Source organism: Schistocerca nitens, chromosome 1 (assembly GCF_023898315.1).
Source record: "Schistocerca nitens isolate TAMUIC-IGC-003100 chromosome 1, iqSchNite1.1, whole genome shotgun sequence".
NCBI classification, from domain to species: domain Eukaryota; kingdom Metazoa; phylum Arthropoda; class Insecta; order Orthoptera; family Acrididae; genus Schistocerca; species Schistocerca nitens.
The window spans coordinates 598096727-598124443 of NC_064614.1; the positions used below are offsets into that span (position 1 = coordinate 598096727).

A 27717-nucleotide genomic window follows, 5' to 3' on the forward strand; every position below is an offset into this window, starting at 1 on the left:
AAAGTAGTCCCCCTATCTATGACGTCATTTTCATAAAGTCACAAGCCACGCTCCTCTTTCCATTACGTCACGGTGATGGGAAGGTAAAAACAAACGCAAGATAGTACAAACTGACCCTGTGTTCAGAATGATCTGAACGACGTGAGTTATTTTCAGAAATATCCAAAGATATCGACAATATAGCATTATTTCCACATCACTATTTTAATTATGATAAAATACGTAAGCACCACCTGAATTGCAGAAATTTGTGCCATTCACTAAAAATTCTGCCTCATCAGTAAATTCATCCCTCTCTTTTTGTCTGTCTCTCTCTCTCACAGACACGCATATATGCAAGCCCACTGTCATTAAAATCGAAGACGGATTCATGTTCAAAGATATCTGAACGATCTGAGTTAATTTTCAAAAATACGTAAAGGTATCAACTTACAGTATCTCCACATCAAAAATACTTAAGCACGCACACACATTGTATAATTTCCGACCTTTATATTTCATTTTTCTCTTTTGTTCTACGTTTCAAGAAAAAAATGTTTTGTGAAATACTATACTATCTCGTCAGTAAGTTTCATCTCACATATGCATACACAGAATCAAAAGTTGCATAACAGGTGTAACAGTATTCCCACATCTGTGTTGTTTATTAAAAGTACTCAGGCACATAAAATTCTGGCTTATCAGGAAATTTCATCTCACTTTCTCTATTTTAAATTCCACAAAAAAAAAATTTTATTTCAAATACGAGTACTGTACTGCCTCATTAGATAATGTCATTTCTCTCTGTTTTATACATCAATAAAAAAATGTTAGCGTAAAATACTATATTGCTTCATCAGTAAATTTCATCTCTCTGTTTTACACTTCTCTAAAAAAAAGTTTGTCAAAGTAATTTTTACTTTAAATTATAAAATTAGAATCACAGAGTTACAGCTACAAGTGTGAGATTTGTAGATCGACAAGCTGATCAGCTAATTTAGTAATACAGAGAACCTTTAAGTGCACGTGTTAACATTTCACACACGTTAGATTAATTGTTACAGATTGTAAGATATCACATTGATGGTCAAACACCTGAAGAATTTTCAGAGGAAACAAACAAAAACAATGTACTTTAGTGATGTATTATGTGCGTTTATTTTCACGTAGTAAAACCGTTACAAATCGCATTTAATGTTATTACATTTTTACATATATGGTAAAATCAGTTAGAAACCACATTTAATAGTTTCGCACATATATTAAAATCTGTTATAAATCACAGTTAACGTTTCTTTTTTTACATTTTCAGTCATCGTTTAGAGGGGTGGGGCGGGGGATGGGGCAGCGATACCAAGCACAAAAATGTAAAAATAAGCCTTCAACCGAACCTTTAGCTACCACACCTGTACATATTCGACTTTTAAATGCACGTTTCGGAGAAATACATTCCAGATCGTTGGCTGCAATTACTTTAAAGTACTGCAGAGATGGTTCACTAATTATTACAAACACTAAGCAAAATGTCGAGTATAAACAAAATTACTACACTTCCTTCCCTTATTTTTGCAAGACACGTAAGTAGCACAAATTCAGTGCTCTTTCAGTATTTTCGCAAGACACTTCACTAATACAGTAAAATTGCTAGGTTCGTATTTATGTAAACAGCCAACTATGTCCATGTTCTATAGCCTACCAAAACTTCCAGAGTCTAAGAAAAAGACAAGGCATTCTTCAGCATTTCGAACGCTGCTCTGATAAGGTATTCGTATTTGTTTTAAGATGACAACCCTTGCTTTTCCATACCCCCGCCCCCCCCCCCCCCCGCCCCTCACACCGCGTCCCACCAGCAACCTTGAAAGGCGAAAGATATAAAATTGTTAATAGTAATATATGTCAGACCTCCATTTTTTTTAGAGTTGTACGCATGCCCAACAAGAAAAACACTGAATAATGATGACATCAACAGCACTCCACTCCTAGAGGCAGCCTCGCTTTTATAACCAACCTCTCTGCTGAACCAGCAGTTCGTGACCTCTATGCACATTCAGGGATTGGTCATATTTCGCTGAGCCGACTCGAATGCACATAGGTATGCACTCTCATGCGCATTAAGGAATAGATAACGCAATCTCAAATGCATGTGCCAGTAGTCTTCCTCTCATTACCTCTAAGCTGCATAACAAATGGAATAGTTACATTGACTGGTTTTGTAGTAATAATTACATTTCAGAGGTCGAGCATTTCGCGCAAGTAACTGCTGCATTGCGTGCACGTGCATGACGTTGCACGAGACAGATGAGACTTGCGCTTTGATATCAGGGCCATATGGTCCACCACTCGCCAGCCATCATTTGCCGCCATCCGCCGAGCAATCATTCATTGCTCTCAATGCGCTGTGTGTGTGTGTGTGTGTGTGTGTGTGTGTGTGTGTGTGTGTGTGGTGTGTCAGTTTTATGTTACGCCTTTTAAAATCTCACGTTGATACACTACGAGGAGAATATATACCATTGTTAGAGGCAAGACTAGAATACTCTGTTGATCGTGCCAGTTCTTGTGTCTTCTTTCTTCCATTCTCATAATGCTCGTTACTGTGAATGCCGCCTAGCAGAATTCTAAATTTAAAAGGCACAGTGTGGCCGTCTTGGCATATCTTATTTTGATATAATGAGATACAGACCATACTTAATTGATTATTTCACTGCTGCTGCCGGCATAATAATGGTTACTCGGCATCATACAGCACCAAGGTAAGTCCATCTATACACTGTGTGATCAAAACTATCTGGATACCTTGCTGAAAATGACTTAAAAGTTCGTGGCACCCTCCATCGGCAATGCTGGAATTCAGTATGGTGTTGGCCCACCCTTACCCTTGATGATACCTTCCACTCTCGCAGGCATACGTTCAGTCACGTGCTGGAAGGTTTCTTTGGGAATGGCAGTTGGCAGTCCATTCTTCACGGAGTGCTGCACTGAGGAGAGGTATCGATGTCGGTCAGTGAGAACTAGCATGAGATCGGCGTTCCAAAACATCCCAAAGGTGTTCTATAGGCTTCAGGTCAGGACTCTGTGCAGACCAGTCCATTACAGAGATTTTATTGTCGTGTAACCACTCCGCCACAGGCCGTGCATTATGAACAGGTGCTCGATAGTGTTGAAATATGCAATCGCCATCCCCGAATTGCTCTTTAACAGTGAGAAGGAAGAAGGTGCTTAAAATATCAGTGTAGGCCTGTGCTGTGATAGTGTCATGCAAAACAACAAGGAGTGCAAGCCCTCTCTATGAAAAACACGACCACAACATAATAGCACCGCCTCCGAATTTTGCTATTGGCACTACACACGCTGATAGATGACATTCACCGGGCATTCGCAATACCCATACCGTGCCATCGGATCGCCACATTGTGTACCGTGATCCGTCACTCCACGCAACGTTTTGCCACTGTTGAATCGTCCAATGTTTACGCTCCTTACACCAAGCGCGGCGTTGTTTGACATTTACTGGAGTAATGTTTGGCTTATGAGCAGCCGTTTGACCATGAAATCCAAGTTTTCTCACCTCCCGCCTAACTGTCATCGTACTTGCAGTAGGTCCTGATGCAGTTCGGAATTCGTGTGTGATGGTCTGGATAGATGTCTGCCCTCTTCAACTGTCGGCGATCTCTATCAGTCAACAGACAAGGTAGGCCCGTACACTTTTGTGCTGTACGTGTCCATTCACGTTTCCACTTCACTATCACGTTGGAAACAGTGGACCTATGGATGTTTAGGAGTGTGCAAATCTCGCGTACAGACGTATGACACAAGTGACACCCAATCACTTGACCACGTTCGAAATCCGTGAATTCCAAATGGTTCAAATGGCTCTGAGCACTATGGGACTTAACATCTGAGGTCATCAGTCCGCTAGAACTTAGAACTACTTAAACCTAACTAACATAAGGACATGATACACATCCATGCTCGGGGCAGGATTCGATCCTGCGACCGCAGCGGTCGCGCGGTTCCAGATTGAAGCGCCTAGAACCGGTCGGCCACACAGTCCGGCCCGTGATTTCCGCAGAACGCCCAATTCTGCTCTCTCACGATGTCTAATTACTTCTGAGGTCGCTGATACGGAGTACCTGGCAGCACAATGCACCTTGTATGGAAAACATATCTTAATGGGGGCGTCTGGATACTTTTGATAGCCTAGTGTCTGTATACATTAGGTTGGTGCATAAGTTCAAAGCGTTTTTGTTTTGCATGTTGGTATTCCGGTTGCTATGGGTTTATTTATAGATTTTCATTTTTTATTTGTAGTTCACTGTTGCTGTTTGGGTTTACATGTTGTCATTTTGTCATTTAGAGATATCAAGTGGAGATACGGACGCTACAAAATGGAGTGCCAGTTGGAGAAATCGGAACATTTCCGACATGTTCTTCTTTCTGAGTTCAATAGAGAGCTGACAGTAGCGGAGGCAGCCAAAAACATTTGCGTCATGTGTGGGGATAATGCCATTGCACAGAGTACAGCAAGGAAATGCTTTTCTCGTTTCAAGAAGAATTGTTTTGACATTAGTGAATCTCCACGTTCAGAAAGACCTTCGGATTTTGATGAAGATTGTTTAAACGCAGTAATCCACAATTATTCACGTCAGTGTTCTCGAGAACTGGCAAATCTGATGAACTGCGATAATTTCACCACTGTGCGACATTTGTATGCAATGGTGAAGGTTCAACAATCGTGTGTGTTGGTACCGCAAAATCACAAAAATCTGTGGGTGGCCATATCTGCATCTCCTGCACCTCTGCTTGTTCGTCGTCATGAACAACACCCACCGTTCCCATCCTGTATCATTACTAGTGACGAGAAATGGTGTCTTTATACTTACAAAAGGAAAAGAAAGGAATGGTTGAGCCCGAATGACGCAGCAACCCCTCGTACAAAGACCTGCATGCATCCACAAAAGATAGCGTTAAGCATCTAGTGGAGCAGCGACGGTGTGTTGTACTACCGAATTGCTTCCCCGAGGTGTAATCATCACTGCTGACATTTATTGTCAACAAATAAGATGTCTTGCAGACGCATTCCGAGAAGAATGATAAGGAATACTGAGTGAAGTTATGCATTCTGCTACACTGACAAAAAACACTGTACATGAGTTGGGTTGGGAAGTCATTGCACGCGCACCTTATTCATCTGATCTTGCGCCCTCAGATTTTCACCTTTTCCGCTCTCTATCGTATAACTTTGAAGGAACTTCCTTTCCCAATGAAAATGCCCTCCGAACATGGCTTGACAAGTTCTTCGCCTAAAAAATAGGTGATTTCTACGGTCGCGGAATCGAAAAATTCCCCCATCATTGGCAGGCTGTTATAAACAGTGAAGGAGAGTATATTACTAATAGCTTAAGTCTCTCCAAAGCTATATGTATTCTAAATCTCTTCAGCAACATTAGTGTAAAACAAAACCTTGATCCTAATGAATGTTTCACTTTTTCAAGTCTGATGAGGCTCTACCATTTTTTATTTTTATTATAAGCAAGATTATGTGAAGGCATATTTCTGTCGGCCACCATTATGGTGTGGACAGCTTTCACCTATGTCAAACATAAAGCAAAATTCTCAATATATCTAATATATATATATATATATATATATATAATGTTAGTGTAATTATATATAATGTAATCAGTATTTTAAAACGAGACAAACGTAATTTCTGGCATGTGTTCAGCTATCATGTGAAACCTGATATGAATTTTAATGCATTCGAAATGCTTAAACGAATAGGCATTGTGAAAATGCATTCAAATTTCTAGTTATAAACAAAAATAATGGTTTAAATAACACCCATCACCGTATTCTTTCTGATATTTGTGTTTAATAGAGTAATAGAAGAGGAAAGACTGAAACTGTAATCCGGTGGCTTCATTAAAACATCCAACTCGAACAATCGTAAATGTGCATCAAAAATATTCTATCTGAGTGCTTCTATCAAAATTATTTAAAGTCTCAACCCTATACGAGATATCATATTTTTGCCAAATAATTCAGTCCTTTTGCATACTATTACACATGGCGTCAGTTTACGTCGTCTTGATTGTTTTTTTTTATTTCCCACCATCGTGAGATTATGGAAAAGAGGAGGGGAGGGCTTTTGACGTTGTGATCATGAAGTAATAGGTGGGAAGCGTGGCTTGTGATATTACATGTGACATCATACGTTCAGTGTCAGTGACCATCTGAGACGCAGCCAGGGTTCAAAGTCGCTCAATGTGTTCTACATCTACTTCTACATCAATACTGCGCAAGCCACCTGATGGTGTGAGGCAGATTGTACTTCTGGTGCCACTAACTGATCCCCCCTATCCCTATTCCACCCGCGAATGGCACGTGGAAAGAATGATTCTTAGTAGGCCTCTGTATTAGCTCTAACTTCTCGAATTTTCTTGTCGTTGTCATTTCGCGAGATGAGGGAGGAAGAAATATGTTGTCCAAGGCTTCCCGGAAAGTACTCCCCGATTTTTGAATAGTAAACCTCTACGTGAAACACAATGCGTCTCTTGTAGAGCCTGCCACAGGAATTTGTTGAGCATCTCTGTAACGCTCTCGAGGATACTAAACAAACCCGAGACGAAACGTGCCGCCCTTAGTTGGATCTTCCCTATGTCTTCTATCAGTCCTACCTGGTAAGAATCCCAGCCTGATGAACAATACTCACGAAGCAGTCGAACAAGCGCCTTGTAAGCCACTTCCTTCGTGGATGAGCTATATTTCCTTAAGATTCCTCCTATGAGTCCCAGTCTGATATCTGCTTTTCTACTACCTGGTTTATGTGGTCATTCCATTTAAGGTCGTTCAGGATAGCTACTCCTAGATGTTCTATGGTAGGTGCTGTTTCCAGCAAATTGTCGTTAATAGAGTAGTTGTAAAGGAATGGATTTCTTTTCCTCTGTATGCGCAATATGTTACATATATTTACGTTCAGGGTCAACTGCCAGAGCCTGCATCATTCATCAGTCCCCTGCAGGTCATAGTGCAAATCGATACTGCCTTCTGGCCCTACTACATTAAGCTGGCCGCTGTGGCCGAGCGGTTCTAGGCGCTTCAGTCCGGAACCGCGCTGCTGCTACGGTCACAGCTTCGAATCCTACCTCGGGCATGGATGTGTGTGATGCCCTTAGGTTAGTTAGGCTTAAGTAGTTCTAAGACTAGGGGACTGATGACCTCAGATGTTAAGACCCATAGTGCTCAGAGCCATTTGAAACGTTTAATCGCTATTACTTTCTTATAGACAACCGCATCATCTGCGAAGAGTCTTAAAGAACTTCCGACGCTTTCTCCTAGGTAATTTGTATAATTTGTAAACAGTAACGGTCCTATCACACTTCCTTGGGTTACATCGGAAATTACCTTTACATCTGCCGATTTTGGTCCGTTAAGAGCAACGTGTTGATTTCTGTCTGCAAGGAGCTATTGAATCCAGTCGCAAATCTGGTCCGACATTCGGTAAGCTTGTATTTTTGTTCAGTAAACGGCAGTGTGGGATCATGTCAAATGACTTCCTGAAGTCAAGGAACACGGCATCAAACTGAACGCCGTTGTCTACAGCGCTAAGAATCTCGTGGATGGGCCGGCCGGAGTGGCCGAGCGGTTAAAGGCGCTACAGTCTGGAACCGCACGACCGCTACGGTCGCAGGTTCGAATCCTGCCTCGGGCATGGATGTGTGTGATGTCCTTAGGTTAGTTAGGTTTAAGTAGTTCTAAGTTCTAGGGGACTTATGACCACAGCAGTTGAGTCCCATAGTGCTCAGAGCCATTTGAACCATTTGAATCTCGTGGATGAACAAAGCGAGCTGAGTTTCGCAAGAGCGCCGTTTGCGGAATCCCTGTTGATTTTTGTTGAGGGGATTTTCGTTGTCCCAAAACCCATAGTTCTTTGGCATGAAACACATTCCATAATTCTACAACAGATTGTCTTCGACCATGTACGCCTATAATTATGTGCATTTGTCCTTCGATCCTTCCTGAAAAAGCAATGATCTGCGCATTTTACTGTCGCTAGGTACGTCTAGTTGCCCCAGCTAAGTACGATAAACTGTTACTAGAAGGTGAGAAAGTTCTTTCGCACAATCTTTGTAGAATCTTACAGGTACTTCATCTAGTTCTGATGCCTTTCACCCCCACACTAAAGGATTGCATTTGCTTTTACATTCTGCGATCGGTTATCTCAATATCTACCATCTCGATGTTCGTATGATGACTGAAGGAGGGACCGTATTACGTTCTTCCGAGATGAAACGACTTTGGAAGACCAAATTCAGTATTTAGGTCTTCTTTCTGAAATTTGCCGTTTCCGTGCCACAGTGGTCGTTGAGTGACTGAATGAGTGCCTTCTAACCGCTTACTGATTTTCATAAGACTAAAAGCTCTTATGGTTTTCAGTGAGACTAGTTGTCAAAATTTTATTTTCAAAGTCATTGAACCCTTCTCTAATTGCTCTCCTTACTTTCGTTTTCGCATCTTTTAGGTTTTGTTTGCCAGCTAGGTTTTGGCTTCTCTTGAATATATGACGAAGATCTCTTTGTTTACTTAGCAGTTTCCTGACACAGCTATTAAACCACTGTGGGTCTTCCGCATCCCTTAAGACTTTACTCGGAAAATACATATTGAACGATATATGATATCGTCGTTATTGGCCATCGAATTTTGCTCCTCCACGCATTCGCACTTTCTGCCTAAGAGTGGCATAAATAGGGGGCTCTAGTCATGCCTTTGCAGTGTGTTCGTCGCACCTGAAGATGTCGGCCAGTTGCGCTGATGAACTATTATGGAGTTTTCACTATGGCATCCGACGCCTCGCCCGAGAACCATATATGCATGTCCGTCGGGAAAGCCTCAAGCAACACAAAAAAATACATGTTTCACTGTTTTTGGAAATTCAACCCCTATGAGGGTGCAATAGGGGATGAAGTTTTTATGAAAATATTTTGAAGCTAAATCTATGAAAATTTGTATATGGCTTCTATGTTAGAAATAAAAAATACGCATTTCAAAGTTTTTGAACCTTCAACCACTATGGGTTTGAAATAAGAGGGTGAAATAGTTTATGAAATATTTCATTCTGATAGCATTTTTAGAGCTATATCTACGAAAATTTGGCATTTTACTTCTCTGTTACATATAAAGAAATATGTGTTAGAGGACGGAAGTTTCTATGGAAATATGGAATCTACCTGCTGCCCCTCATAAATACTTCGCATGATATCATGTGAGAAAGGGCAAGTCGAGTTTCGCACAAGCGATGGTGTGCTAATTCGTGGACAGAACATTTTTGGTCTCAAGGAAATTTCTTAAATTCGGATTCAGAACATCTCCAAGAATTCTGCAGGAAATCGATGTTATGGATATTTGTCTGTAATTTTGTGGTCCGTTCCTTTACTCTTCTTATATACAGGTGTCACCTGTGCTTTTTTCCAGTCGCTTGGGACTTTGGGCTGGCGAAAGTTTCACAATAAATGCAAGCTAAGTAAGGAGCCAGTGCCTCTGATCACTTTTCTGTAAAACCGAATTTGGATTCCATCTGGACCTGGCGAATTGTTGTCAACTCTCTCAGTGGTTTCTCTAAGCCAGGAATGCATTTTACTATGTCGTCCATACGGGAATCTGTATGATGGTCAGACGACAGTATGTATGTACGAGTCTCCTACGTGAACGGTTCCTTAACCGCGAAATTTAAAACTTCGGCTTTCCTTTTGTCATCATCTGCTGCCACTCCAGACTGGGCAACTAATGGCTGATTGGAAACGTTAGACTCGCTTAAATATTTTACATAGGACCAGAGCTGCCTCGGATTCTCAGCCAGATCTTTCGCTAAGGCATGACGGTGTCAATTGAATGCTTCGCCTCCAACTTTGCATGTTCTGGTATTTACGAGCTATTGACCGTAGACTTTCTTGGAATGACTAATACTGTCACGGCTGTTTTATGGCCGGTGAAAACAGACGCACGAAGCTCTGCTAACCTCCGCCTGTCATCATTTGTGTGTTCTTTTGTTAATCGACAATTGAACAGAGTTTTTTTATGTCTTTAATCCACTTCTCGACCCATACTTCTCAAGAATACGATTTACAATCTATTTAAACTTTGCCCATAATCTTTCTACGCCCATCTTACGGGAACTAAATGATATCAAGTCATTGTCTAAGTGAGTTACTAACACGTGCATATCTGCTCTTTCTAGCAGAAACAATCACCTAGCATTCTTGACATTTATTAACTTTACAACCACAGTGCTATGATGACATCACGATCACTAATACCCGTCTCTATGTTGACACCATCGATAAGGTCACACCTGTTTGTAGCTACAAATTCTAAAATATTTCCGTCGCGTGTGGACTGCCAAACTAGCTGCCCAAGACAGTTTTCGGAAATGTGTCCAAAATAACATCGCAAGACTGTCTGTACCCCTGTACTCGGTAGGTTAAAATGGCCTCCAACTAGTATTGCATGAATTGGGTATTTACGCGCTATTGGCAGTAGGCTTTCTTTGAATGACTCCAAAACTCTCACTGCGGAATAGGGTGGCCGGTAAAAACATCCAACAGTTAACCTGATTTCACCTAGACCTGTTATACGCGACCAGATTACTTCAATGTCTCACTCAAATTCGATCTCAATAGAGACAATATTTTTGTTAACTGCAATGAACACTCCCGCTCCTATGATATCTAGTCTGTCTTTCCAATAAACTCACTAAATATCTCAAAGCTTTCTGCTTTAGATTTCAGTCAGCTCTCGGTTCCAAGAATAATTTGAGCCCGAGAACTTTCCTGGAGGGTAATAAATTCAGGAGCTTTTTTACGAATACATCAACAATTTACTGATAAAATTTTGAAGTTAAAATGTTCTGGGTTATTAGGCCGCGTCATATTTCTTCTAAACTGTTCGACGTTTCGACCCCTCTGCTGGGATCTTCCTCAGGATCTTTTGGTATCCACTACTGCTAGAACATTGTCAGAGACGAGTGTCGCGTCCATTTATAAAGGGGGAATTTTCTGGCGTTCGTGCTGGAGAAGTGATAGTATTGGTTAAAATTCATATGGCTACCATTGGTGGGCCATAGTCATAGGCTAATAAAGAAGAAGGGGCGTTGGTAGCTCATCTCCCGCGGATACCATTGGCGGTCATCGTCATTGGATAGAAGGGCACTATTCCACACTTATGCTGGAAAAGGGTTATTGGTTGAAATGCCTGCTACTGCTATTGGGTTGGTCGTCATCACTGGCTAGATTCGAAACGGACAGAGCAAGAGAGGGGGAATGTTTACACAAAATATTGTTGTTCACCGAGATGACTTGCAGCGCGCTGTTTATACCGCTCACACACCGCGGCCGCGTATTTACTTCCTTGATGGCAGGGAGACATGATGCCGGAAGCCTATAGCCGTCCTCTCTATTGAAATTAGATGCATTCTAGGAAATTTCAACCGCTTCTCGGACCTTTCTTCTATAAATGTTTGTTTCTTTAGCCAGTACACGTACGTTATTAAAATTGATGTCAGAGCCTCAGTTCTCGTGATGTTCCGCTACTGATGATTTTGCACTTTTTTTTTAGCCGCATGGCCGGCCGAAGTGGCCGTGCGGTTAAAGGCGCTGCAGTCTGGAACCGCAAGACCGCTACGGTCGCAGGTTCGAATCCTGCCTCGGGCATGGATGTTTGTGATGTCCTTAGGTTAGTTAGGTTTAACTAGTTCTAAGTTCTAGGGGACTAATGACCTCAGCAGTTGAGTCCCATAGTGCTCAGAGCCATTTGAACCATTTAGCCGCATGTGCCGTTCGTGTTCCTCAATGCGTTCTTTAACAGTTCTTCTCGTTTCGCCTACATACACTTTGCCGCAGCCACATGACACTTCATAAACGCCTGCATTGTGGAGGTAATCAGGTGCATCCGTTTTCCGTCGGAAAAAGTCTTTTATTTTGTTTTGACTAAAGAAAGATGTCTGAATGCCATTTTTCTTTAAAATTCTGCCCATGCGGCCAGTGACCCCAGAAACGAACGGTAACCTGACGGAGTGAGAAGGCGGTGCCTCGTCATTCTTATTAGCGGTATAAATACTCCGCCTAAAAGCCTTGTCGATTGAATGACTATCATACCCATTTGCCTTCAATGCCCTCTTTAAAAAATTCAAATCCGATTCCAAAATAAAATTTTGACAGTCGATGTGTCTGAGTGCGGTCTGTTTTATTTATCTGACAAGGGAACCTCCCCATCGCACCCCCCTGAGATTTAGTTATAAGTTGGCACAGTGGATAGGCCTTGAAAAACTGAACACAGATCAATTGAGAAAACAGGACGAAGTTGTGTGTAACTGTGAAAAAAATAAGCAAAATATACAAACTGAGTAGTTCAAGGGAAGATAAGCAACATGAAGGACGATGGGAACGCAGGAGCGCCGTGGTCTCGTGGTAACGTGAGTAGCTGCGGAACGGAAGGTCCTTGGTTCAAATCTTCCATTGAGTGAAAAGTTTAATTTTTTATTTTCAGTTTATGTGACAAACTCTGTTATCACATCCACAAGAAAACCTAAATCGGGCAAGGTAGAAGAATCTTTTTACCCATTCGCCAAGTGTACAAGTTAGGTGGGTTGACAACATATTCCTGTCATGTGACGCACATGCCGTCACCAGTGTCGTATAGAATATATCAGATGTGTTTTCCTGTGGAGGAATCGGTTGACCTATGACCTTGCGATCAAATGTTTTCTGTTCCCATTGGAGAGGCACGTCCTTTCGTCTACTAATCGCACGGTTTTGCGATGCGGTCGCAAAACACAGACACTAAACTTATTGCAGTGAACAGAGATGTCAATGAACGAACGGACAGATAATAACTATGAAAAAATAAAGAAAGTAAAATTTTCAGTCGAGGGTAGACTTGAACCAAGGACCTTTCATTCAGCAGCTGCTCACGCTACCACGGGACCACGGCGCTCCTACGCTCACTGCCTCCATTATGTGGCTTATGTGACCCATGGACTACTGTTTGTATATTTTGCTTCCTTTTTCACAGTTACACACAACTTCTTCCTGTTTTCTCAATTGATCTGTGTTCAGTTTATCAAGGCCTATCCACTGTGCCAACTTAAAACTAAATCTGAGGGGGGTGCGATGGGGAGGTTCCCTTGTGAGTATCATCTGGTGAGTGTTCATCAGAGTACCTCAAACTGCTACGTAGCCTAATAAACCCCAATGTGCACTCCACAAGTACTCTGCCACCCCAGTAGCTGCTTCCTTTGTGCAGTGCACCACTGACCTATCAAGAGGAGTCCTACAATTCCACACCCAGTAACACAGGTCCAGAGATCTACAGCCAAGACCATCGCTTGGCTCCAAACCAAATGAACACAATCAACTCTGGGAACAATACTGCGAACTGTGAGCTCTGCTTGCATCCCGCGTGAGAGGCCAGGACCCTTCGCAACTTCCCCCAGCCGCCTGTATGAATTGAGGACGGTCTAGGAACCTATGCTACAGGTGGCGTTGGTTCCGACGTGAGCCGCAACATGCAGACAACTGCACCATGCAAGCTCCATAGCAGCAGGCAAGTCCTCCTCCCCATATCGCATGAGGGCCCCCAGCAGACATACCGCGTGCAAATATGAAACTTCCTGGCAGATTAAATATGTGTGCCGAACGAGACTCGAACTCGGAGCCTCCCACAAGCTGTGGCTAAGCCATGTCTCCGCAATTTCCTTTCAAGAGTGCTAGTTCTGCAAGATTTGCAGAAGAGCTTCTGTGAAGTTTGGAAGGTAGGAGACGAGGTACTGGCAGAACTGAAGCTGTGAGGACGGGTCGTGAGTCGTGCTTGGGTAGCTCAGATGGTAGAGCACTTGCTCGCGAAAGGCAAAGGTCCCGAGTTCGAGTCTCGGTCCGGTACACAGTTTTATTCTGCCAGGAAGTTTCATATCAGCGCACAGTCCGCTGCAGAGTGAAAATTTCGTTTTGATACCGAGTGCACATTGGCTTTCTTTTTTGGAAGAATGTCCCATGGGTATCCTTCCACACCTGTTCCCCTCAAGAAACAACTCCCCTCGAGAAACACCTCATCTCACATGTCTCTGTGACAGTTTGGATTACCATGGGAGGGCCATGTGCAAACATAAAAAAAAAATGGTTCAAATGGCTCTGAGCACTATGGGACTCAACTGCTGTGGTCATCAGTCCCCTAGAACTTAGAACTAGTTAAACCTAACTAACCTAAGGACATCACACACATCCATGCCCGAGGCAGGATTCGAACCTGCGACCGTAGCAGTCGCGCGGTTCCGGACTGCGCGCCTAGAACCGCTAGACCACCGCGGCCGGCGTGCAAACATCGTCGCACACCAGACAACCATAATTTTTCTAATGCTACGCCTCATGCAAGCTACCAACGTTTCCTCTGAATTTACAACTAGAAAATACTCATCGCTGTACTCCGCTTACGCCGTATTCACAGAATAAAATAAAGAAACACCACCCCAGTCATCTGAAGTTCATTTCAAAACAATGAACTTCAGATGACTGGGGTGTTGTTTGTTTATTTTATTCCGTGAATATGGCGTAAGCGGAGTACAGCGATGAGTACCACCAAATTACTACAGTAACACTGCAGCGTCGAAATCATCCGTCGACACCATCTGACAGTCAATTTTCAACCATACAGTGGTACAGCCACCTCCAATCTCAAAGACTGTGGTATACTCTCAAGCAAAACAGATATATATAAAAAAAACATGCTACTAAAGCCCGGGTTCCCGGGTTCGATTCCCGGCGGGGTCAGGGATTTTCTCTGCCTCGTGATGACTGGGTGTTGTGTGATGTCCTTAGGTTAGTTAGGTTTAAGTAGTTCTAAGTTCTAGGGGACTGATGACCATAGATGTTAAGTCCCATAGTGCTCAGAGCCATTTGAACCATTTGTTACTAAAGTAAACACTTCTTAAAAGAATACACTTAATGAAATCCGAAAATTTTTAATACTCTATTATTCCTCTTTACACTTGCTCAACCCTAGGTATTAACACATTAGACAATGCGTGTGTATACTGTACAGTCGCAGTCTGCTTTACTCGCTACTCCCTCCACCCGTTTTTGGTACTGATGCACGCAACAGCGGTAAAGAGTCTGGCGTGCCCCAAAAGTGACGAAAATTCACAATTTGGATGACTGTTGCACGAGTTGAAGGTTGTAGCTTGACGTTCACTAGTTAGGTCACTTCGTTCACTTGATATGGTCGTTGATAACGAGTGAAAACTTCTTTTGTAAATGGTCATTAACATCTCCCATTGTACCATATGGTATTCAGGTAGCCTAACATTCTATCACCCATTTCAGTTCCTGACGTTCCAAGGCCTTTATATTTGCTTTTTCACTTGATTCCATACCTTCTGTAAAGTTTTTGGAAAATTCCATGCTGATTCACCATTCTTCCCTACCCTAGACTTCAATACCTCAAGTGTTGATGACATTTTCCAGTCTTATACTACCTCGTAAGGTGACAAACTCATGCTTTCATGAACCTTAAAAGTATGTGCTGTGACAGTAAATGTTGACAGCCCATCCCAATCGTTATGATCACTATTTACATAATGACTTACCATTTTCTCTATTGTGTGATGAACTCTCTCGGTTCTCCCATTCACTTATGGATGTAACACCCTTGTCCTAAACTTACAAATAAATAAGAAAATGACAAAGTTGCTTCAGTAACTCTGATACGAAATTGGTGCCTGATCCATTATCAACATCTCTGGACCACCGAACTTCAACAAGCAATTATACGCAATGGGCTTAGCCACTATGTCAGCTTAATGATTTGGGCAAGCCACCGTTCCCTTACAGTGTACAAATTTCATCTATTATTGCATTACATACGATTTCCTGCCGGCGTTTGCCCAGAAGAACCTAATATGTCCATACCACTCGTTTCTAATGGATTGATATCCTCTGGCAAGCTTTGCAATGGAATATACTGATGGCTCAATTCAGCCCACTATGTGAATGGTACACAGTTTTTCACATATTGTTCCACATCATGCATATATGTTTTCCTCTAGCATTGTTTAGCCACTTGCCATTCCATGTTCCTTCAACCCCCTGGCCACAAACATGTGATCATGTCCTTGGCTCAATATTTCCTCCCGTAGCTTGGCTGGAACCACAGCAAGAGGTTCTAGTATTGTTTCTTACATAACACTTAGTTGTGTGCAATGAACTGTGGTTGTGTTGCAAATTCCTTACAGTTATTGCAAGCTGCTTGTGCTTTCTGCTGCAAAGTGACGCACTTTTTGCAATACGCAAACCCTTCTACTGAGGCCATCTACAATCACATGGTTCTTGTCAGTTCCATGGATTACCACAAAATCGAACACGATAAGCTTCAGTGCCCAGCGCGGAAATATGCTTGATGGCTCTTTCAACCCAAACAGCCATTTTAATGCTGCACGATCCGTTACTTTAAATTTCCTACCGTACAAATAATATTGGAAAAATTTTACACTATATATGAGGCTCGAGGTTTCCTTCTCCAGGGTAGAGTAACTTCTTTCTGCTTAATTTAACTGGCATAAATCAAATACACTGAGTGCACTACTGCACATAGTTCTTGACTCAAGTGCATGTCTGCTTGCATCATGTGACAGGACCAGTTGGCAATAAATTTTTCAATTTACGAAATGTGTACCCACACTCTGATGTCGAATGATACTTTATTCCTTTTTTCAGTAAATGAATCAGAGGTTATGCTATTTCTGCAAATTTCGGAACGAACTTTCTATAATTATTTGCTAAACACTGGAAAGACTGCAACTCCTTCTCTGTACAAGTTGTCAGAAAATCTTGTACAGCCTTTACTAATCTAGGATCCGTCCAGACTGCACTACATGTGCTAAACCCTGTACTTCCTGTAGCGGTGAGTGACACTTCTCTATACTGCCAGCTAGGTGCACCACCTGCAACTGCTAAAACACCTCCCTCAGCTGTAGCATGTTACTCCATAAGCTTTGCAAAGACAGTTACATCATCCAGATATACCCTGCACAGCCTAGGTTTTTATCTTCACAAACTCTGTCTAAGAAATGTTGAAGCGTGTTTGGCACATTCTTTAATTCAAATGGGATAACACAATTTTGGTAAATTTCTGAACGAACATTAATGCCATTTTCGGTCAGTCCTCCAATGCTACTTCTAACTAATGATAGCCACTCCACAGATCCATTGTGGAAAAAAATCTGCACTGCTCCAAATTGCCCAAAGTCTTTTTTAGTATCAGATAATCAGCTACTGAGGAATCTGCAACCACAACAAAACCTGTATGATTTTGCACCATTCATACTCATTTTTGGGACAATCACTACCGGGGCTCCCAAAGTACTGGTACACTCTTCTGTAATATCATTCAGTGACTGTTGATTAATAAACCCATCCATCACAGGTCGTAAGCTATGCTTGTGCGTTATGGTTTATGATACCCTCGTTGTTAATTCCGAATTGAGATTCTGTGCTGTGTCACCAGGGCTCCTGGCAAAAACCCACTAGGGTTAGGGTTAAACAGGTGCTCAAACTCTAATATCAACGCCTCCATTGCCAATAATTCCATTCCTTCCAAGTGTTTTACTTTTTTCCATAATGCATTAAAATTGACAGACTCGTTAAGCTTGGAGTCCGAATTTATCACATCAATATTATTTTGCCCCAAAATCTCCAAAATGGCGACCAGAAATCCTTTAGACAAGTTCTCTATTCCGATGATCATTACGGTGTCATCGTCTGTCTCCTGTATGTGTGCCACACCCCTGCATACGAAACACCGTGGCTTATCCAACCAATCATTCTTCTTCAATGGCTCAGTCACACATAATAATTTATTGGCAAATCGATTCCTACTTTCACCCATACTAGTTTTCTCATACCCTGCGGTACTTCATTGCACAACTTAACCTTTAGTGGCATTGCACATAGGCTAATTGATTCCCCTTTCCAGAGAGACAAACCGTGAGGCAGTGGGGCACTGACATCAGTTTCCCCCAAATGCAGCACTGTCACGTTTAGTTCCACTTTACGTTTTCCATGATGTTCATGTCACAAATATAGCCTTAAGACTGCACAATAACAGTCATCAGTATGAAGCAAAATTTCCATATATCCACAGAAATGTTTTACCCCTACCAGAAATCTCAGTATCGCCGATCCCAGCTAACAAACATTACAACCTACTCGAGATGACTTATATCGCACTGTACTTAACATCCTCTACCACACGAGGTCTCAACTTGCCAGTATCCAATAAAAACCAGTTAAGCTAAATTCTGTTTCTGCACACGTATTAGATGTGCTCAAGTCTTTCTGAGAGCGCCGCTCAGCGGCCATGGAGGCTTCCCTGTCCTCTACGGTAAGTTGCTATTCCTAAAGCATACCTTTCTACCATGCTCTGTATTCTGTCTACAGTCTCCTTCTCGATAATTCCTCTTCCACATTATCTACACTGTGGTTGACTGCATTCCACCATATGTGTTCTGACTACCCACAATGGTAGTGCTTGACATCGGCGGAAAAATCCTCCTTTTCTCTTGGACTTGGATCACTGCGTCTATTTTCTCCAATGCTGTTGCCGTTCTTGTGGCTCCATCTAAGTTTTTAGGAAATTCTGCCCCTTTTTTCCTCGATACATCGGGAGGCAATCCCTGCAAAAATGCGTCCAAAACTCTCTGTTCTGCCTCTTACAGTAGGGCTTTATTAATATCATCACTTTCCACCAGTTCGTAATTATTGATATTAAGCCTTCCAATCTTGTTCACGAAACTTTCTGTGGACTAGCCCTGTTTCTGTGACACGCTGTTTAATTGCTCCTGGCAATAAACCTGTAATAAGCCTATCCTCAGAACTTCAAGTGTCTGAGCATTCCATAACTGCTCTTGAAACAAATGAGGCTGTTAACAGGTTGTCTTTAAACGCTAACAGATCCTCCCCTGCTTTGCCTGAAAAAGGAGAAACTGCGGTAGCGGTACTAGCATCTAGGATCGGTGCTGACATACTGGGCGAGGATCTGTCTTCCACTGATGCATCTAAATGCTTACACAAACCCCTGTTGCCTGCCCTTATTCGTGACATTTGATTCAGCAAGTTTTGAACTGCCAGTACAGTGGTAACCCTCCATACCTGTGGTTAGTTTATTGCAAAGTTTCTGTCTACTACAAAAGGAAAAATACAATCGGAAAGGACTTAGTACTAATATCACTGTTACATTTTTTCTACAGACACTTTTAATCTTTATGCGTGAGCGACAACCATGTGCATTTCTACATTCCCTAGCCTAGGCATACCCAAATCATTGCTGAAGACTGGGAGCATGGAGCACTGTGCCATAACAAGTTGCACTGTCCACACGTAAATGGGCGCAAACCACCACCGTTTACTTAGCGTGCCCCCTAAATTCACTCAAATCACTGACTGAGTCAACTTGCACCAGTCGAACATTCCACCGAACCCCTCAGTCGACAGAATTAGATATTGTCGAACACTTACAAGGAAAAAAAAAAGTTTGTTTCCACTCACCACATTGAAATGCTGTCTGATTGGCGCCCCGTGAAGTCGCTCGTTGTTACTGGCTTTCTCCTGATATCAGTTCTTATGTTGCCGGGAAAACAGACACCATTAAATGCCAGAATGGTCGTTTCTACTTCAGGATGGTGTGAGCTGGACATTGGGCAAAGTTCCACCGATATCACGGCAAGTGCAGAATCAGAAGGCCTCAGTTAGTAACAACACCCTTGATTCCGATAGTCATCCGTACAAAGTCGGGCGTTGGCTTCCCGATGCTTTCCGTACCCTCCCAGGCAGCAGTTTCTACCTCAGCACAACAGCCGGCAGCATGCTTGGCTCATGGCAATGTGAGTACGCAGGGCATCTGAATGCTGTCCCAGCAAAATAGCAGCAGCTGGTGAGGCCTTGCAGATGCAAGGTTTTCGTCAGACGTTCATCGGGTGGCAGGTAGCAGGTGTTCATTGGACTGCCAGCCGTACCCAGCAGCTGATCAGACACGTGGGTGCGCAGCCATCAAACCCACGTCAGCAATTCGAGACCAAGAACTAACAGGTCTGGCAGCGGTTTCCAGACCAGTTGTCAACTGATGACACTGCTAGATGCATTTCTAACTGCTTGGCCTACACAGGACCGACAGATGGCGTGGAGAACGTCAGGGATCGGCTGTAGTCGAATAGAAGGCTCTGATAGCGTCTGAGCGGCGCATATTTATAGCTACGACTATTCTGTCTAGCTTTGTTGTGATTGGTCTCTGCCTGTGGTTAAATACGTGACGAAGGCATTACATCATTGTGGCACAACACGTGAAAATACAGCTCACCACTGTGGTGGACTGGAATCTTGTAGAAGAAATATTCTAGCATCCTGCAACAGTGTAATTCTTCATGCTTTCCCGGCGATCTGTTGACATCTTGGATATTCGGGAATCCAGCCGGGTGTTCGCGTCGTTCTCGCACGATATTTCAACAGCAGCGCCTCGCTGTCTTCTTCAGGTGCTACCTGAGACTGATCCTTGGGTCGATCGAGTCCAGTATTTATGCGTGAAAGGAGCTGGGCGTTCCCTGATCGGCCCGCGCCGAGTCGAGTGTTCCGTCTGTAGTCCGCGCCCGCCAGACTCGGCTTCAATGGACCCCTCCAGTCGCGGATGTTCCGACTGCCGTCCGCGCCCGTTTTGGCCGTCCTCAACGGTTGTGGTTGTCATCTGAGGTGTGTCAGACCCGTTCTGAGATGTTGGGTACTCTGTCTAATGACTGTTACTACGATTTCCACTTCTGTTTCGTGCTGGGCACTCCATAATCGGTCCGCGCCGCGTCGTGTGTTCCGTCTGCGGTCCGCGCTCGCCAGACGCGGCTACATTGGAAATCTGTCAGATACAGTTAGTGAAATAAATCTTATGGAAAAAAGCGCGTAGAATTGGAATCAAAATTTCAGCTGTTAAAATAAAATTCGTGACAAACATAAAACTGCACCAAAATAATACAAACACGATTAGGTAAAACAGAGCTCATCATAAAACTTGAATAATTTGGAGAAAGTATACAGGGTGATTCAACTGCTCCTACCGACAGGTTTTATACAACCAACAGTGCGCTCATGTACCACGTGCAAGATCTCCATATCCTCTCGCTCAATACGCACAAACTATTAGTCCTACAGAAAATGTGAACAAGACCTTTTTGTAGTAAATTTAATGTAGTTTAATTTTGTACTTGGATACGTTTTCGCTAGAGACCACAGTTCTCGAATTATTCAAGAAATATGTACAAAGGTAACCCTCAAAAGCGTTTTTCTTTAATAACTCGAAAACCGTGGCCTCCAGTGAAAACACATCCTAATATAATTAAATTTCCTACAAAAAGGTCCTGTTTATTTTTTCTGTAGGACTAATAGTTTGTAAGTAGCGAGCACGAGAATATGAAAACCTCACACATGGTTTTTGAAAGCATTGTGGTTTCCCTAGAACCCAGCGTTGGGACAGTTGAAACACCCTGTTTAGCAGAATCGAAAAGAAAAAATTAATAAAATGGAAAGAGCATAAGGTTTGACAAAATATATCTACAACAAGATATACATATCGAGAAAAAAACTTATATACTATACCACAGTGGTAAGAACAAAATGTTTATATGATGTGAATGCTTAACAAGAAACTATAACCTAGACAGAATAGAGGACTTGAAAAATAATGGCTGAAATATACCCTACAGAAGGTAGGAAAATGACAAGTAAGAAGGCAATCTTAGAAAATATAAACAACTTATACGAGGCAATGGCAAAGCGAAGATTAATGTTATTTGGACACCTCTACCTAATTAATGGAAATAGGCTAACGAAGTAAGTAATCCTGTATTTCTGCAAAAATAAATCGACAATAGCATGGACAATAGTAAGAAAAAGGATCCAGAAAGAAACAAAATTAAAGAATCGGAAATAACAAAAAGAAACTTTTTTAATCATACGATACTAAATTTAGAAGGCTTTCAAGGAAGAAGGCATAAGAATACGGGAACAACATAGGCATAGCAAATGGAAAGACAACATGGAGAAAGGCTGAATAACTACTGAAAAATTAAGAAGCAACACAGAAAGAAGAGGAACTCAAATCACATCTGATCCTAGTTGGCCAGTACAAAGGTAAAATAAAAATACAAGCAGAATAGCATGATGACAAACGCTGTACCGTGACGCTATGGTTAGGCCACTGGATTTTCATTCAGCAGGAGCGAGGTTCAAATGCATACCCAGCAGTCCAGATTTTGGTTTTCCGTGCCCCCCCTTAAATCTCTGGAGTAGCTCCTTTGAAACGAACACGGAAGATATCCTTCCACTTGCCAGTCTATCCGAACATATGCTCCTTCGTTAACTATCTCATCGTCAACGGGACGTGAACCTTAATTTCTTGCGTGGTTTTGGAGCAGTATCCCGACCCAGAGAAGTAGAGGTTGTAGACTTGCACATCTCGTCGTGCAACGACGTGATTGTGGACTTTTAATACACCGTTATGATGTGTGTACAGATACAGCATTCAACATATCTGTACTGACTGTAAATGGAATGGCGTCTGATGTGTAACTACAATAATGCTTGAATTAACCCTACCAGTACCAATGCGTTTTCCATAACATATACTGCCAATGGGAGGGGTCATAGTTTTTAAAGGGTTATAGATGTGTAAGAAGCGCTGTGAACTTGAAAAGTCACACTCACTACTAAGAATTAAGTTTTTGCCTTACGTTTTACTGAAAAATGAAAGGCAATAACGGAATCTGGTATAACAAATGATTGAAAACAATAAATATTTTTTTTCAAAATGTTGAAATATAAAGTACATCACCAGATCACAATATTTTCAAGAGGTGAGCATAAAGTACACCCTCGCCTTCTTTTGATATTGCGACGGTTGAAACGGATGTGTTGGCTATATGGTTTACATGGTGTAGCCTATTTTTTAATTAAACAGCGATTCACACCTTCGGAACATTGATGTTAAATCATTAAAAAACTGCTTGGGTCGTCTCTTACGTTGCAACACGATCAGAGCATCTGTTCTTAATTCACGACGTGTGATCTCTCAGACCGTGCGAGAATTTTCAAACTCCCTCTGCAGAGTCAACTCAGGCAGAATACTTCTGTACCCCAACCCCCTACCGTTCTTAAATTGCTGACATTACAACGTTTTATTGTCGGCTGCATTATCACCTTCTTCGTTTGTTGTTTGCATGTATTGGTTTCCTTAGAACGCGCCTCGTGAATTACGTAGCTGCTTTCTGCAGTATAGTACAAAAAGCGTTGGCAGGAATGTGTCAGTTTTAACACTCCTAAGTTTGATGAAATTTTTAGTCGGTGGCTGGAGGAAGATTTCAGTAATATAGATCAAAAATTGAACGAAAAAGACGACGATTTTGCAATAGCTAGTGATCATAATTCTGTTAGCGAACAAGAAAACCATTCAGAGGAAGAACTTCAGAAAGGTGGTGGGGACTTTTCTATTCCTCCAACAAAATACTTCAAGTGTTCGTTAAAATCAAATATGTTCTGAACAGTGCTTAAGAAAAATGTAGATCCAAACATTAAATGTCAATTTTCCAGGCTTCTTTCTTGAACCTATCGAGTGCAATTTTTGTGTCCTAGTTTAAATCCTGGGTTTTCTTTGAAAATTCACTTGTTAAAGATAGACTGCAGTTTTTCAGAGTGTAAAATACTGTTCTCTAACAGTTTAATTATATGCAGTACTTAAAAACCGCAGAAAAGTGTGTGATTCTGTGCGATAAAAGATAAAACGCTACCGGCTTTATTCACTTTGATAAAATCAACAAGGAGTATTACCACAAATCTTAGACAATAGGAAAAATAAATGTTATGTAACTTAAATCAAAATTATCGATTGATTTACCTCTTAAATCTAGGTTTAAACGTGGACATACTAGAGAAAGCACCTCATAGTACACGTTACTGAAAATCATCTCGTGAATTAAGGATTAGGCTGCCGCTGGAACATCAAATCTGAATTTAAGTCTCGCATTTGCAGCAGCCTAAGCTTTTCTTTTCAGTGTACTTTGGTATCCCGAGAACTTTATTCCACAGGTCTGAATACAGGTGAAAAGAAGATAACAGAGATCCCATAGGGAATCGAACTGAGAATCTTCGGAGTTGTAGACTGACCTCTATAAACTCCTCCACCGTGCCAACATTGAAATACGTATACATTATTCCGGCATTATATTCTAGTCTTCAAATCACTGTTTTCCCTTTACAATGATACAAAGAAAATCTGTTTTATTTATGCTTGTGTATTAGTGCTCTCAATATAAAACTGGAAGACATTTCCAGATGTATAATGCGTGAAGTTGTAGCGTAAGTAATCGACATACTCAGTCCATATTTAATTTCGTTACACAATAATAATAATAATAATAATAATAATAATAATAATAACACTACACATAATAAATGCTAATGAAATTGGGTAGATTAAAATGAAAATAGCATATTTTTTCAGCCAAAATACCTTCAAAAACAAATGCACTCTAAAACTCTCCAAAATTAGTAGATTGACTCTATGCTCCTGATACACTTATTCTTACCAGGAAAATGGATACCAAAAACTTTGAAAACAGCGAAGGTAAATGGGTTTGTATACAAATAGCTTTTCTGCTACCAGTCACGATTTTGTTTTTATTTATGTTCTATACGACATGTTTCGAGAAATGATTCCCATATTCAAGAGCGTTTTTCTCTGTGTATTATTCGATTTTTTCGCAATGTTCTTGATGTGTGAAGTTCTGCATTGTTCTATTGACTTCACTACAATACATAAAGGAAAAACGAGAAATTTTACATATTTCAGTAAAGTCAATAGAACAACGCAGAACCTCTCAGCCGGCCGGAGTGGCCGTGCGGTTCTAGGCGCTGCAGTCTGGAACCGAGCCACCGCTATGGTCGCAGGTTCAAATCCTGCATCGGGCATGGATGTGTGTGCTGTCCTTAGGTTAGTTATGTTTAATTAGTTCTAAGTTCTAGGCAACTGATGACCTCAGAAGTTAAGTCACATAGTGCTCAGAGCCATTTGAACCCAGAACCTCTCATATCGAAAACATTACCAAAAAATGGAATAGTAGATAGAGAAAAACGCACTTCAACATGGGAATCATTTCTTGAAACATGTCTATAAAATAAAAACAAAAAGAATATTGTCACTGGTAGCATAAAAGTTATTTATAAACAAGCCCAATATTTTCACAGTCGCTGGCTTTCACAAAACATTTCTAACGTATCAAACCAGAGAAGGTAAAATAATATAAAAGCCCTCGAACCAATATCCATAGACGATTTTCTCAGGCTAAGAGGCAATCACGAAATCAAACAGTTCACAAATATTTGCAGTGACATTAGAATAAGCAGATTAAATTTTGACGCCAATATCAATGGGATTAACCGTAGTTACAAGACATATCAGAATCTCGTGAAACACGGAGTAAAGAAGAAACATGCACTAATATTAGCAGCAGAGGGAAATTTTTCGGTCTAAAGTTGAGTAACGACAAGTTTAGGATTATGGATAACCGAAGGAGAACACTTGATCAGAAGCGAGGAAACAAGCCGCGCGGGGTAGCCGCGCGGTCTCAAGCGCCTTGTAACGGTCCGCGCGGCTTCCCCCGTCGGAGGTTCGAGTCCTCCCTCGGGCATGTGTGTGTGTGTGTGTGTGTGTGTGTGTGTGTTGTTCGTAGCGTAAGTTAGTATGATTAAGTAGTGTGTAAGCTTATGGACCAATGACCTCAGCAGTTTGGTCCCATAAGACCTTACGACAAATTTCCAAACTTTCCGAGGAAGCAAGCCCACAGCAATATAACGAAGTAAACATGATCACAGAATTTCTATATATTTTGTGGACTCCTAACTGGGCTCATTTGTACAAAATAGAAAAATAAACACGTAGTCAGGCCCGCTGAACCAAGAGCGCTCACCGTGTGTGGTGTTATTCTCTGCCTAAGCTTCAATGGACGCCAGTTTGTACCTCTATCTGGTGAACACTCCGCTCCCTCGGTAGTCAATTTCAGCTTGTGAATCGAGGCCACTTCTCCTTCAAGCAGTTCCACAGTACTCCTCGACACGCTGAGTGTATCCTGCTTCAATCCTACACTCAACGGAAAATCTTTTTAAATAACGGAGATCTAAACCACGTTTTCCGTGCGAGATTCGTAGAGGCTGGCCACACAGCTAAGGAGGAGGACTCGTAAAACTACAAAAAAAGAATTTCCACAACGGCAAACACCTTGAAGGCCACAGTATTTATTACTTAAAAGTTCACACACTAACTACATATTTACGATATGCATGCATTTATCACTGAATTAGGAACTGACACCACAAAGCTGAAATGCTTGCATAGTCGGAAGGGGTATCAAATTTAAAAATGGAACACACAAAGAGCACTATCAATTACGAAAATGTTATTTGTAAACGGTAGAAGAATTATTCACTAATACCTTACACATGCCAAAAATCGTCTAGAAATCTTACATTTGCTCCCTTGTACAAGTATCGGCTTTGTACGTGATCCGATAGCCACCATTTCGGCAGAGTTCACTCTCGTAGACTGAATCCAGATGTCTAACCGTTTCCAGTTTTATGGCCACACTATTCTTTTAAAGTAAAGTTTACCGTGCTTAAATCATGAGGCCGATGTTCGCTCCAAGTGATGTACTGAACTCAACACTCATTCATTTTCTCCAGTGCCTGATTGTTTTTAATGAGGGTTTTACAAACGACACCAGTTTCCAGAATACCATCTGCTACTTCCAACGCATTTTTGCCGAAAACTGTAACGGGGAGCTTTTATTCTGTCTCGTTCTCTGGAAATAAATAATTCTGTTTTAACTCGAAGGAGAAAGAAAAACATTTTGCCTGTGGTCAGTTTCGCTCTCCTTGTAATTAAAGAGAAAATTTTCTATTTTCCATACCACAAAAACTGTTGCTGCGGATTAATTTATGCAGTTCCGCACCGAAAGATGTTGTTCGTTTATTACTTTGAAGACACGGAGATTTGTTCACAATTTCTCCTTTCAGCTCTTTCCACCGCGTAATTCTTCTTTCGTGCGTTAAAACAAAAGCTTCCTACTTAAAACGAATACAGTCTTTTGTTTCTCTTCCTCAGGCTGTCAATAGGATACCTGCATCGATTAAAAATTGCATTAATTGTTCAGCAAGTTTTTGTGCTAGAAAGGTAGCCGAGTTTCGTGTGTTAAAACACTTCTGTAACGTCAAAAGAAGAAGAATTCAAATTGCCGTTAATGCGCAATAGAACGATTTTCCTCTTCTTTGATGTAACTCCGTATCCAATGCGTGGCACTGCTTGTAGTGGTACACGTAGAGATTCTGCCAAACCAAGAGTGTCCTTGTACACACATATTGAACAAGAGCATTCATATGAGCAAAATGTGTGGACAGGACTATACATTTTACTTGGCGCGATTTATTTGGCATCATGGATATAATCTGGAGGGAGAACTGACCAGCATGGTACATCCAGTACTCTTATACTCTTCGGTAATGTGGATATGATGTCATAAAATGTAAATTACAGTCTGTGATGCGAGGCTGTGACTGGGCTATTGGCCTAACTGCAGGCAGAGAGCAGCCTTTCTTGGCCGCGGCGCTTGAGGAG

General features: G+C 41.7%; 1 protein-coding gene across 1 annotated transcript in view; it reads right to left on the reverse strand.

Moving 5' to 3' along the window:
* The window catches only part of LOC126236516 (odorant receptor Or2-like), a 113842-nt gene extending 87213 nt beyond the window's left edge, over positions 1-26629 (reverse strand). The window contains exon 1 of the mRNA XM_049945885.1: positions 26574-26629. Within this exon, the coding sequence (XP_049801842.1) occupies positions 26574-26625 (52 nt within the window). The 5' untranslated portion in view covers positions 26626-26629. The remainder of the gene's footprint in view (positions 1-26573) is intronic.
* Positions 26630-27717: the final 1088 nt, after the last annotated feature.